Genomic DNA, 12764 nt, shown 5'->3' on the forward strand with positions numbered 1-12764 from the left:
CATTAAGAGAAGCTAAACTGGAAAAGTTATGGGGTTTAATGGGAAGATACAGCATAACTGAATAGCTCAATGATAACTGTCCAGTTATCTAAAATAGATCCTTTAGTCAATCTCTTGCGTAGGCCTACTCACAGTTTCTACCAAGGCAATAACATGATTAATTGGACAATTGGTTGACATGATTAGGGTATTTGTGTTTATAAGGCAAGGTTGAAGATAACAAGATGGGCTTGTGATTGTATCGTGATTGTATGATTTTACTGGTATGTTTGATTTGAAAGCGGAGCATTTCTTCATTCAAGAAGAATACACAGTTAATCGTTTGATTTCAATCTGGTTTGTTTCACCCCCTTTAACCCAGAGGCACAGAGGCGTATGCAGGGATCCTTTAAATCATTAACTAGCCATGCCTTCGTCATCTTCACCTCTCACTTACTCTTTCACCTGTTTGTGTCCCTGTCAGGATATCAAATAATCCCTTCTGCAGACAAGTCCAAGCGTGCTCAGAGGCGGTTGAACCTGATCAAAGATGGGCTACCTTCCGTACTTCTCCGCCGAGACATGGACTCTCCTTGCCTTACTCATAACTCTAATCGTAGTGTAAGGAGTTTTAATACAGTTATGTGTGTGCGTGTGTGTAATATCAGATATTTAAGCATATTATGCCAGTATGAACTCTTTAATCAGTTTTCTGTTTTCATTAACAGTTTTTTGATTGCTTTTGATTGATACATATGTTGGAATATTAACTAACTCTAACAAACTGTTAGTTCTCGTAACAATTTCAGAAGTCAGATTGTTGATGATGCAGTATTTGTTGTGACCAGGTATGGGTACTGGCCATATGGAATATTCAAAACAATGGGCATCCCTGGTCCCAAACCCTTTCCTTACTTCGGGACGATGCTGGAGTATAAGAAGGTTTGTAAAGGTTAAGCCCATAAACCATTACCTTGTAGATGTATCCACATAGTTTTGTAACATATGGCAATGGGGATGTTTGGCTGGATTTCTCTGTAGTTTGTACGTTAGGCGCTGTTATGTTGTGTTGAAAGTCATGGAAGCTGAATTTGAACTCCGAAAAAAAAGGCAATAAAGCTTTTCAACTTGATGGCCATTCAAATCCTGTACACTTGTCATCTTTAGGCTGAAGCTAGTTCCACTCATTCATAGACTCAGCCACAGATCAGGTTTATGGCAACAAGCATTCATGAACAGGCTGTTTTTCTTTTGGGCTCCCAGGGTATACACGTTTATGACTCAGAGTGCTTCCAGAAGTATGGGAAAATATGGGGGTGAGTCTGCTGAACTGATCCTTGTTATTGGTAACTACGATGGGTTTACACTTTTAGAAAAAAGGGTTCCAAAAGGAATCTTTGGTTGAGAACCCTGCGAAGAACTCTTATGGGTTCCATTTATAACCTTCTGTGGAGAAGAGTTCTACATGGAACCTAAAAGGGTTCTACATAGACATTAAAAGGGTTCTTCAAAGGGTTCTCCCACAGGAGAACTTTTCTTTTTTCTAAGAGTATAGATCTGTGTCTGTCTGTCTGTCTGTCTGTATCTATCTATCTATCTAGCTATCCAACTATCTTTGTTTCTGCTGGTCTGTAGGATCTATGATGGTCGTCAGCCCGTCCTGTGTATCATGGACAACGCCATGATCAAAACCATCTTCGTCAAGGAATGCTACTCCCTTTTCACTAACAGGAGGGTAACTTTAAGTCGTTGTATGGATAAAACAATACATAAATGGTTCTTAAATTGATAACATCATGTTATTATAGTATTATTAATATTAGGTTTTTACCATCATTCCTATTCTAGAATTTCGGTCTCAACGGGCCTCTGTATGACTCAGTGAATGCCGTCGAGGACGATATGTGGAGACGGATCCGCAGTATCCTGTCTCCCTCCTTCACCAGTGGACGGCTTAAAGAAGTACAGTTCCACCTCTCCCCTCCTTCTTTTATTCGCTCTGTTCGTCTGTTTAATATTGTTTAACTAAAGGGTAGTACATTAGGTTTGGCATAATTGGATGGCTCTGCTCTGTAAAATGTTAGGGATAGGGTTAGTTTAACAACATCAAATACAATAATATGGCAGGGAGCCCATAACTTCTCAAACCCCCTAAATAGGAGAGCGAGCGAGCTCGTGGGGGCTGGGGGGACCCATAAGTATAACTCTCATAAGCCAGCGGTGTAACACTGTTTAACTATGGTGGAGTGTTGCATGACTCGGCTCTTTTAAGCCCATGACCATGAACAGGTGATGTGTTTTGCATATGTGAGTTCTGCTGTCCATCACCTAACGTACAGCTGCAACATTTAACTTAGTGTCAGGCCTGAACCGAAGTTGAACATGAACATAAACAACTTTCCTTCCCATGTGACTGAGCATGGAATAATGTTTAATATTTGGAGTCACTTGCTCCTAGACTATAGTATATAAATGATGTATCTGTCACACTATGGAGTGTCAGTGTACCCCCTTAAACCTTCCCGGCACAAGATTCTCCAGTACACACTCACACAGAAGACCAGGACAAGCATATGTGACACATCGTGACGTTAGAATTATAAGGTTCTATCTCCATTGTTGTCAGAATTGAGTTTTTTACATAATCTGATCCATTAGGTGTTTATTAATGCCTGTGTGGTGTTATTTTTAAAATGTTGACATTTTTGAGTTAGTAATTAATAAAATACAAAGGTTCCTCCTCACAAAACATAATGGAATGTAAAAACGTTGACGCTGAATATCTCTGAACTACCCTAAACGGAGATAGAACCTTATAATCCTAAACTCACAACATTCTAATGCTTTCGTCCTCATGTCGGGATCCGATGTAATGATCAGACTTTTCTTTCGAATAACGTGAATAGAGTTCCGCGTTGTTGAAAATCAATGGCCATACAAATAGTGAACAGGGGAAAAACCCACACGACATTCAGGTGACATGGGGATGGCACTGCAAATACAAGAGAGGGAGCACTACACTCTGGTGATGTTGATATAGCACTGCAAAGGAGAACACTCCATCCAAAACCAATAGGGCACTGCACACATGAGACGCACTCCCATAGATACCCACCCGAGGCACTACCCTTCACTCCCCACCCCCCTCAAGGACCTACAAAGTACTGGACTAGGTGGCATGTTGGGGGGGGGGGAAGACACACAGGACAAGACAACACAGAGTAGGGTGCGTGGGGTAGGCTCTCACTCTCAGTGCTACCCCACAAACAGATCAAATAAATAAACAAAGAGTCTCTGGTTGCCTGGATACGGGACCTGCCGCCTCCAACGATGCAATGGAGAGAGTCTCTAGGCGGCAGTCCCACGATCAACCCAGGTCAGCTCGGTTCTATCAGGACACCCCTCATCGGCAGCCCACAATTAGTCGATTAGGTCGGCTCAGCTCTGCTAGTATGACTCACGTCGACAGCCCCGTGATCAGTCCAAGTCAGCTCGGCTCCACCAGGAAGTCTCTTTTCGGCAGCTCTTGTTCTGTGCCCAGACACAGCCAGCCAGCCAGCCAGCCAGCCAGCCACCCACCCCGGCTCACTAGAAGAGAGTTCGCTCCAAGAGAGCAATGTCGCCAACAGTCCATTCACATCAACACAAGTAATCCTTTTCCCCTGTCCCTCCTCTTCCCCTCTCACCTAAACCCAGGGGTTTTTAAAGGGTACAACAGCCAATCCCATAACTAGTTCGCTCATCAGCTAACCCACTTAAGCTGTGTCTAATCAACATGCCCGCAAACTTCCCATCCTATTATTAGGTCCCATTCAATCTCTTGACATATCCTGTATAAATTCATATTCTCAGGCTATATAGACATTATATTAGTCCATGTTTCAGACGTGATATGGATCTTTCCCTCCACAGATGTTCGGGATCATGAAGCAGCACTCTGGTAACCTGGTCAGCAGTATGAAGAACAAGTCTGATAAAGATGAGCCCATTGAGCTCAAGGAGTGAGTATTTCTCTCCGAGTCCAAAACCTTTCTTTCTCTAAAGATGAGGTCGTTTTTAGTGAACTACCCCTTTCATTTGAGTGGTTGTGGTTCTGCTGGTCAGCGATTGTGTGGTTGTGTTCCAGATTCTTTGGACCATACAGTATGGATGTGGTTGTCAGCACTTCATTCGGTGTTGACATCGACTCCCTCCACAACCCTTCCCATCCGTTTGTGACCAACATCAAGAAAATGCTCAAGTTTAACTTTCTCAACCCACTGTTCCTCATAGTTGGTACAACTGCCCCCATGTAGCTTTGAATGTATTTAGTGCTTAAAGGTCCCATAGTATACTCTTTTTTGCTGAAAATACCACTCAGATTTGAATCTAAAGGCATTCTTGCATACCTCTATACCCCTCTGTTTCAGTGCTGTTCTTGACAGGCTATTTCGGTTTTTCATAATATGGGACCTCTACTAAATGAAACTATCAATTTCATTGATTAGTCTGACATAAACCACACTGTGAATGTTCTGGCCCTACCCAGAACAACCCCTAGTCCCTAAATGCTAGACACTTCTAGATCTGAGTGGATTGGATTCAGAAGTATCTAGGGATACAGAGTTATTTCTGTGCACTTATCATTTCACGAGTCACGTATCATGGTATTTCGTGTTTCTCTTTGTATTTCCTGGTTCCTGTTTGTAACCATGGCATTTCCTGTCCATCCAGCATTCTTCCCTTTCATGATTCCTGTGATGGAAAAGATGGAGTTCTCCTTGTTTCCTGCCTCGGTCACAAATTTCTTCTATTCTTCTGTTCAGAAGATCAAGTCGAATCGCGAGGCTGGCACCATGAAGGTGTGTAGATAGAATGGACCAGATGTTTGATCTTCATCCAGTGTAAAGAGCCTGTGGGATCTGCCAGACAGTCATGTGATCTGATCTGATGTCTGGCTGCTTTCCAGAGTCGGATGGATTTCCTGCAGCTGATGATGGACTCCCAGAAAGGCAGCAGCTCAAAGGGAGAGGAGCAGAGTAAAGGTGCCTGCCTTAAACACACATACACACGCATCAAACATACACATACTATACACTTGCCTCAAATACACATTCATACCTACAACCACACTGTGGACATACTGTATTTGTATGGGACTCTCTTCATCCCTTTCTCTCATCTACCTACCCCCCCCCCCCCAATCTCTTACCTTCCCTCCCTTTCTCTCCTCCCTGTCTTTTTTCCCCTATCTCTTCATAGGGTTGAGTGATCATGAGATCTTGTCCCAGGCGATGTTTTTCATCTTTGCTGGCTATGAGACCACCAGTAGCTCCCTGACCTTCCTGGCCTACAATCTGGCAACCAACCCTCACATCATGTCCAAGCTGCAGGAGGAGATAGACACAGTGTTCCCCAACAAGGTAACCCCTCTGCAGTTTCCTATTCATATTCAACTGTTACAGGAAGTATGATGGTGACACAGTATTTTGAAGGGTGCTGGTGCCTGTGTGTAACCCCTGTGCACGGCAGACTCCCATCTATTATTATTGCTTTGGTACAGAGAGTAGATAGCTGACAGTATTTCACAGGGTGCTAATGTGAGTGTAACATCCCTGTGCAGGCTCCTATCCAGTACGAGGCTCTGATGCAGATGGACTATCTGGACAGCGCGATCAACGAGTCTCTCAGGTTGTACCCCATCGCCCTGCGAGTTGAAAGGGTCGCCAAGAAAACTGTCAATATCAACGGCGTCACGATCCCCAAGGGTATGGTTGTCATGGTACCCACCTGGCCCTTGCACCGTGACCCCGACCTGTGGCAAGACCCCGAGGAGTTCAAACCAGAGAGGTAGTGGACTACATCTGAACACAACACCAACCAATAAGAGCAGGTTTCATCAACAATCTGTAACTATCATAATACTTTGATGTCACTTCTTTTCCCCCTCCTCCTCCTCCTCCTCCTCCTCCTCCTTCTCCTCCTCCTCCTCCTCTCTGTGTGCAGGTTCAGTAAGGAGAACAAGGACAGCTTCGACCCGTACACCTACATGCCATTCGGGGCGGGCCCACGGAACTGCATCGGGATGCGATTCGCTCTGGTGGTGATGAAACTGGCCATGGTGGAGATTCTACAGAAGTTCAGCTTCACTGTCTGCAAAGAGACAGAGGTGAGATCAAATAATAATAGAATGATTATAACGCAATTTTTTGTACCTATGACTTTGTTGCGTTTATTTATGTAATGTATTCGTTGTTCAATGTTCTTCTTCTTTTTCTTTTAAAAAAAATATGTTTTTAGGGCATTTCTGCTTTAATGGGATAGCGACAGTAGAGATTGACAGGAAGGATGGGTGAGGGAGAGAGGAGGGATGACATGCAGGTTATGTCGATGGCTGGAATTTAACTGGGGATCGATTACATGGCTGACACCTTAGTGTGCTATGCCACCAAGCGCCTCCAAATGTTCTTTTTTTAAGAAAAGAACCAAAAAAGTGACTGACCCAGCAAGCACAAAGATGTTATAAAGATGTCATGATGACGTCTTTCAGAGACGCCCAGGACTAGGCCAGGTCACATGTCGTTTGGGCGATTTTTCTTTTCATCATTGTCATCTCAACGGCTTTTTGGTGACCTAAAACAGCCGGTTGTATTAGGATCATTAAAAAGCCCTTGAGATGAAGTCCTGGAAAAGACATGTCATGAACATGTCATACTCCTGTTCAAACACTCGCTAGTTTTCTGTAGAGTAGAGGGTCGGAAGTTACAAAGTTAGCTTTGTTAGCTAGTTGTCCTCATTCAATCAGTGATTGATTTTCAGTATTTCAGCGTGAAAAAGAAATGTGTTTCTCACTAAGAATTTCTTAGTTGAAACAGGGTGACATTCTGGGCCAGATCTGACTAGTCATGATATCTATGTAATAATAATAATAATAATAATAATAATAATAATAATAATAATAATAATAATCATCATCATCATCATCATAATAATATAATGTATTATAATGTAGCACCTCTTATATATTTCTTGCAGTAAGTCAAATCAATGAAACAGTGTGTACCTGTTTGTAATATTTATAGAGATAGCTTTATGAGTGTACTTCACTTTGGAAGAGACAGATCAAGAAAGACAGATATCATAAATAAACACATGATAAAACTCTTTATCCTGCATAGCATGTCATTGATCTAGCATTCCTTCTCAAAGTCACTTCTCTTTCATTTATAACTTAAAAGTTATAGTATTTAACAGTCACATACACAACCACAAAGGAGCCCTTAAACATAGATCATAAGAGAAGGTAGCTAATCTCTTCCTACCTATTCTATCTGAGCACTTTGAGCTGCAACGTTTGCAGGAAAAATGCTATACAAATAAAAAGTTATTATTATTATTATTATTATTATTATATCTGACCACTGATAAGGTTAATGGTTAAGGTTAGATTTGAGGGTTTGGCTAATCTGATCCTAGATCTGTAGCTTTAGGGTGAGGGTTAGACTATTACATAATGATATTACATAAAATAACACCAGCTGAGATTGTAAAATAACCTGCCAGGAATTAGTTCAAAGTTCGCTATAAAGGCTGACACATCTGTTTATCATCATGGTATCTGACTTTTAGCTCATCGCTTTTTGAAAACTACTACTGCATGAATATGTACTTCCCATTTAATTTCCCAGATTGCATTTTTGAATACACTCATCCTCATTATAGGCTACGTACTAACTGATATGGAAGTATGTCTTTTTAAACAAAGCTACGTTTCTTCTGCTGAACTCCCTCAAGACTATAGGGTCATTTGAATGTATGTACAGTACACCCAAGAGACGATGTAAAGGAGTTTCAGTTCATTTTGCAAGTTTACCGGAAAGTCACAATTACACAGTAGTAGGTAGCATTCATAGGCAGCATTCATAGTGTTGTGCTGAAATCTGTTTAACTTGTTCTTTCCTACTCTGGGTGTCAACTCCCACCAGATCCCCCTTGAGTTGGACACCCAGGGTCTTCTGGGCCCCAAGCGGCCTATCCAACTCAAGATGGTGCCCCGCTGAACTCCATCGCCTGCCTGCCAGGAGTCCAACACCAACCATGAGGACCTGCCCTGCTTCTACTGTTAGACATGCTGCTCTCATGTCACACTGTATCTGACTGTCTATTACTAATTTACTACAAGTAAAACATTACTCAAATGTTGTAAATATTTTGCAAATATACCAATAACAATGTATTGGGTATCATAGCCTGTGGGAAACTGTCATTTGGAGTAATTTCTCTAGTGTGTGTGTGTGTGTGTGTGTGTGTGTGTTCTCGCACTGCGGACTGCGCTCCGTGTCCTATCTCTCTGCTGTAGCAGGGCACTGGAGCAGTATCGTTGCTAGGGTAATGTGAGTGTGACTGACGTAAGCAGGGAAAAATTACATTGGGTGATGAGGCATAAATGTTTATGCCCAATTATGAATTCTACCTAGCAACAGGTGTCTAAAAAATATTAAACGCAGTAGGCTTATGTCTAAGCTGAAGCCGGCTAAATAATGAAAAATAAATTAATCTACCTTTCCAAAAGTAGCTAGTATTTATTTAATACAGTTACTAGCCTTCTTATATTTCTTCGATATCATTGTACTAAATGTCTGGCCCCAGATTTTATTCACAAACCTCAGCCTGGCCCTCAGTAAGTTTGAATTTGACACCCCTGTTTTACATGTACACAATGTTTGGATTTAGACATTGCTGAACCATACCATTTTCCGTCATGACAGATATAAAACAATATAACATCTTAATGCAATTTCAGTTTTTCCAAAATGTGGAAATAATAGGACATACGTGTTTGCATAGCAACTCTGACTTTATTCTTCATTATCACCATCATCATCATCATCTTCATTATGATGTCCATACAAAATATACACACAGTTTTACAACAAGCAATGCCTGGCAACTAGATGCACAATTGGTTACATGAATGATTTTACAGTATATCGTCATTATGTCATCAACAGATACAATTAAAATGAGTTCATTCGATTTCGATTTCTATGGTTACATACACGTCATGCAGACACATTATAGTATGGATTATAGTGTAGAGAATTCCATTAGAACATTCCAGAAGACACACAACACACTCCGGAGGACGGAGCAACGATTTGCTCTCATATACGTAGGATAGTCCAAACTATTTATTGCTTGATTTTGGCCTTTGTCCCTTGAAGTAAAACAATATTTTTTTTCCAGAGAGAGAGAGAATTATGTAGTGAGGGTTTGAAGCAGTACCATAGATGAAGTGCTGTACCATGGGTGGTGTGTCTCATGAGTGTTAGACTCTTAAAGTATCTGGTCTGTACTGGTCTGTGTCATTTCTAGTTAATGTACCTGACTCTGTGCACATGCACACACACACACACACACACACACACACACACACACACACTCTTTTTTATATTGTATAAAAGGGTCAAGTCTCTGGAAGTCTCTCTCTCAAGTCTCCCTTTAGCTGCGGGGTGGAATAAGTGAATCCGTATCCGTGTGGGGGTGGAAATTGATGAAAAGTCCTTTTTTAACACCTCCCATTGCTTCAGCTCCTCACAGTCAGCGTTGGTAGGGACAGTCACCGTGGGTAGAGACAGTCAGGTAGGGACAGTCACCGTGGGTAGAGAGGACAGTCAGCATGGGTAGGGAGGACAGTCACCGTGGGTAGAGACAGTCAGCGTGGGTAGAGAGGACAGTCACCGTGGGTAGAGACAGTCACCGTGGGTAGAGAGGACAGTCACCGTGGGTAGAGACAGTCACCGTGGGTAGAGACAGTCACCATGGGTAGAGAGGACAGTCACCGTAGGTAGAGACAGTCACCGTGGGTAGAGAGGACAGTCACCGTGGGTAGAGACAGTCATCGTGGGTAGAGACAGTCACCGTGGGTAGAGACAGTCACCGTGGGTAGAGAGGACAGTCACTGTGGGTAGAGACAGTCAGTGTGGGTAGAGACAGTCAGCGTGGGTAGGGAGGACAGTCACCGTGGGTAGAGACAGTCACCGTGGGTAGAGACAGTCACCGTGGGTAGAGACAGTCACCGTGGGTAGAGACAGTCAGCGTGGGTAGAGACAGTCAGCGTGGGTAGAGACAGTCACCGTGGGTAGAGACAGTCAGCGTGGGTAGAGACAGTCACCGTGGGTAGAGACAGTCACCGTGGGTAGAGAGAACAGTCACCGTGGGTAGAGACAGTCACCGTGGGTATAGAGGACAGTCACCGTGGGTAGAGACAGTCATCGTGGGTAGAGACAGTCACCGTGGGTAGAGACAGTCAGCGTGGGTAGAGACAGTCACCGTGGGTAGAGAGGACAGTCACCGTGGGTAGAGACAGTCAGCGTGGGTAGAGACAGTCACCGTGGGTAGAGACAGTCACCGTGGGTAGAGACAGTCACCGTGGGTAGAGACAGTCAGCGTGGGTAGAGACAGTCACCGTGGGTAGAGACAGTCAGCGTGGGTAGAGACAGTCACCGTGGGTAGAGACAGTCAGCGTGGGTAGAGACAGTCACCGTGGGTAGAGACAGTCACCGTGGGTAGAGAGGACAGTCACCGTGGGTAGAGACAGTCACCGTGGGTAGAGAGGACAGTCACCGTGGGTAGAGACAGTCATCGTGGGTAGAGACAGTCACCGTGGGTAGAGACAGTCACCGTGGGTAGAGACAGTCAGCGTGGGTAGGGAGGACAGTCACTGTGGGTAGAGACAGTCACCGTGGGTAGAGACAGTCACCGTGGGTAGAGACAGTCACCGTGGGTAGAGACAGTCAGCGTGGGTAGAGAGGACAGTCACCGTGGGTAGAGACAGTCACCGTGGGTAGAGACAGTCACCGTGGGTAGAGACAGTCAGCGTGGGTAGAGACAGTCACCGTGGGTAGAGACAGTCACCGTGGGTAGAGAGGACAGTCAGCGTGGGTAGAGACAGTCACCGTGGGTAGAGAGGACAGTCACTGTGGGTAGAGACAGTCAGCGTGGGTAGGGAGGACAGTCAGCGTGGGTAGAGACAGTCACCGTGGGTAGAGAGGACAGTCACCGTGGGTAGGAAGGACAGTCACCGTGGGTAGAGACAGTCACCGTGGGTAGAGACAATCACCGTGGGTAGAGACAGTCACCGTGGGTAGGGAGGACAGTCACCGTGGGTAGGGAGGACAGTCACCGTGGGTAGAGACAGTCAGCGTGGGTAGAGACAGTCAGCGTGGGTAGGGAGGACAGTCACCGTGGGTAGAGACAGTCAGCGTGGGTAGAGACAGTCAGCGTGGGTAGGGAGGACAGTCACCGTGGGTAGAGACAGTCAGCGTGGGTAGAGACAGTTAGCGTGGGTAGGGAGGACAGTCACCGTGGGTAGGGAGGACAGTCACCGTGGGTAGAGACAGTCAGCGTGGGTAGGGGTGTCCTTTATGGGACTGAGGGGATGGGTCCGGTGGTAGAGAAGAGGTCCTATCTGACTCATCACACTCATAGGTCCCTAAATGATGTTGTCAAACAGATGCATGGACTGCATGATGTTCTCATCCTAGATGGGAGCAGGGGAGGGACAAAAAGCACAAAAAGGCTGTTGTGGATTTAATTGATTCTTAGTAGATTTAGTAGTAATATAAAAGCACAAAGAGCTTAAATCAATTGGCTCAAATGAGGCCTTTTATTAAGCAAAGTTACATGAGCTCAGAGAGAAAATAGCAAAAAGCCCCCTGTGAGGAGAGACACAAACTTTTATAGGTTTACTCCCTGATGAGGTCACTACTCTTGGTAACCAATCATATGAATCTGCGCAACAAGTTATTGGCACTGTCCACAGGAAGAATGAATTGTTAGCTATGCCACAGTTATTGGCACATCTCTTACAGGAAGGGAAAGGCCTTCCTTTAGTCCCCGATTCCCCAGATTGTAGAGACGTCTAAATGGACACAAGTTATCCACTCATTATTCTCAACCATGTCTACGACCTCAGATCTTTTAATTGACCATAAAACAACATATTTTCTCCAACAAGGCTTTCAGAGTTCTCAAAGTCAGAAGACTAAATGGTGAGTTCACCAGTGAAAAATAAAGAAAAGACGTGCTCGAAGTTCCGCTTTGAATAAAATCTGGAGCTGGATCTACAAAAGAGATTGTGTGCGATGTAAACTTTTACAGTATTAACATTTATCAACTGTTTTCACAGTGGAACAACTGTTTTCACAGTGGGAGGTCACAAACCTTTTGACACGACTCAAGGAACTCCTCGATGGTGACCACTCCATCGTTATTCCTGTCCATTTTCTAACAGCGTGTGACAGAGAAGACAGAAATTGAATTCAAATTGCTCCACCACCTGAGTGTAACATCATTACAATGATCACCACTGACCTGACACGTGACTGAATTGGTCAATCTCATGTCACCTTTCTTTCACATCATTCAAGGTCAGTGATCAAACAGTCTATATCCCTAACGCAGACGGGCCAAGATTTGAACCCAAGTCTTTATTCTAAAGCATCATCAAAAACCACTGACCCGGAAAAAAAAGCAATTATTTTCTGTGTCCAGCGGGGGGGGGGGGGGGGGGGGCTATCGTGCTTAACGTTTCAGGAAGAGGATGTCCCTGCACAAAAAGCTCACTTCAGTCATAGCCATCCCAAACACAAGGCAGGTCCCATTTTGGAAGGCATTGGAACAGGAAACTAGTCGGGAAAGGAGTCAGTTACCTGGAAAAAGTTGTCGACATGCTCCCTGGGGGCGTTGTGTTGCATGCTGGGACACGTCCACTTTCCCATCATGTCATAGATGGAGCACATGAT

At 44.2% G+C, this 12764-nt stretch overlaps 2 protein-coding genes across 3 annotated transcripts in view; one reads left to right on the top strand and one right to left on the bottom strand.

The window, feature by feature from the left end:
* Positions 1 to 478: 478 nt before the first annotated feature.
* Positions 479 to 8932, top strand: LOC308151204 (cytochrome P450 3A27-like). The gene is made up of 13 exons (XM_080524029.1): positions 479 to 600; positions 828 to 921; positions 1243 to 1295; positions 1615 to 1714; positions 1828 to 1941; positions 3892 to 3980; positions 4106 to 4254; positions 4693 to 4820; positions 4928 to 5003; positions 5221 to 5381; positions 5582 to 5808; positions 5965 to 6127; positions 7944 to 8932. The coding sequence occupies exons 1-13, from the start codon at positions 530 to 532 to the stop codon at positions 8016 to 8018; spliced, it is 1500 nt and encodes a 499-aa protein (XP_080380155.1). The 5' UTR covers positions 479 to 529; the 3' UTR covers positions 8019 to 8932.
* A 2520-nt stretch (positions 8933 to 11452) lies between these two features.
* LOC308151019 (A-type potassium channel modulatory protein KCNIP2-like) overlaps positions 11453 to 12764 on the bottom strand; it is a gene marked incomplete at both ends in the record, with an annotated part of 55909 nt that continues 54597 nt past the window's right edge. For both annotated transcript variants that reach the window (XM_080523826.1, XM_080523825.1), the window contains 3 exons: positions 11453 to 11500; positions 12184 to 12246; positions 12672 to 12764. The exon at positions 12672 to 12764 is cut by the window's right edge and continues 12 nt beyond it. In XM_080523826.1, the coding sequence (XP_080379952.1) occupies positions 11453 to 11500; positions 12184 to 12246; positions 12672 to 12764 (204 nt within the window). The remainder of the gene's footprint in view (positions 11501 to 12183; positions 12247 to 12671) is intronic.

This window comes from Nansenia antarctica, assembly GCF_963989245.1.
Source record: "Nansenia antarctica genome assembly, chromosome: 2".
In the NCBI taxonomy this organism is placed as follows: domain Eukaryota; kingdom Metazoa; phylum Chordata; class Actinopteri; order Argentiniformes; family Microstomatidae; genus Nansenia; species Nansenia antarctica.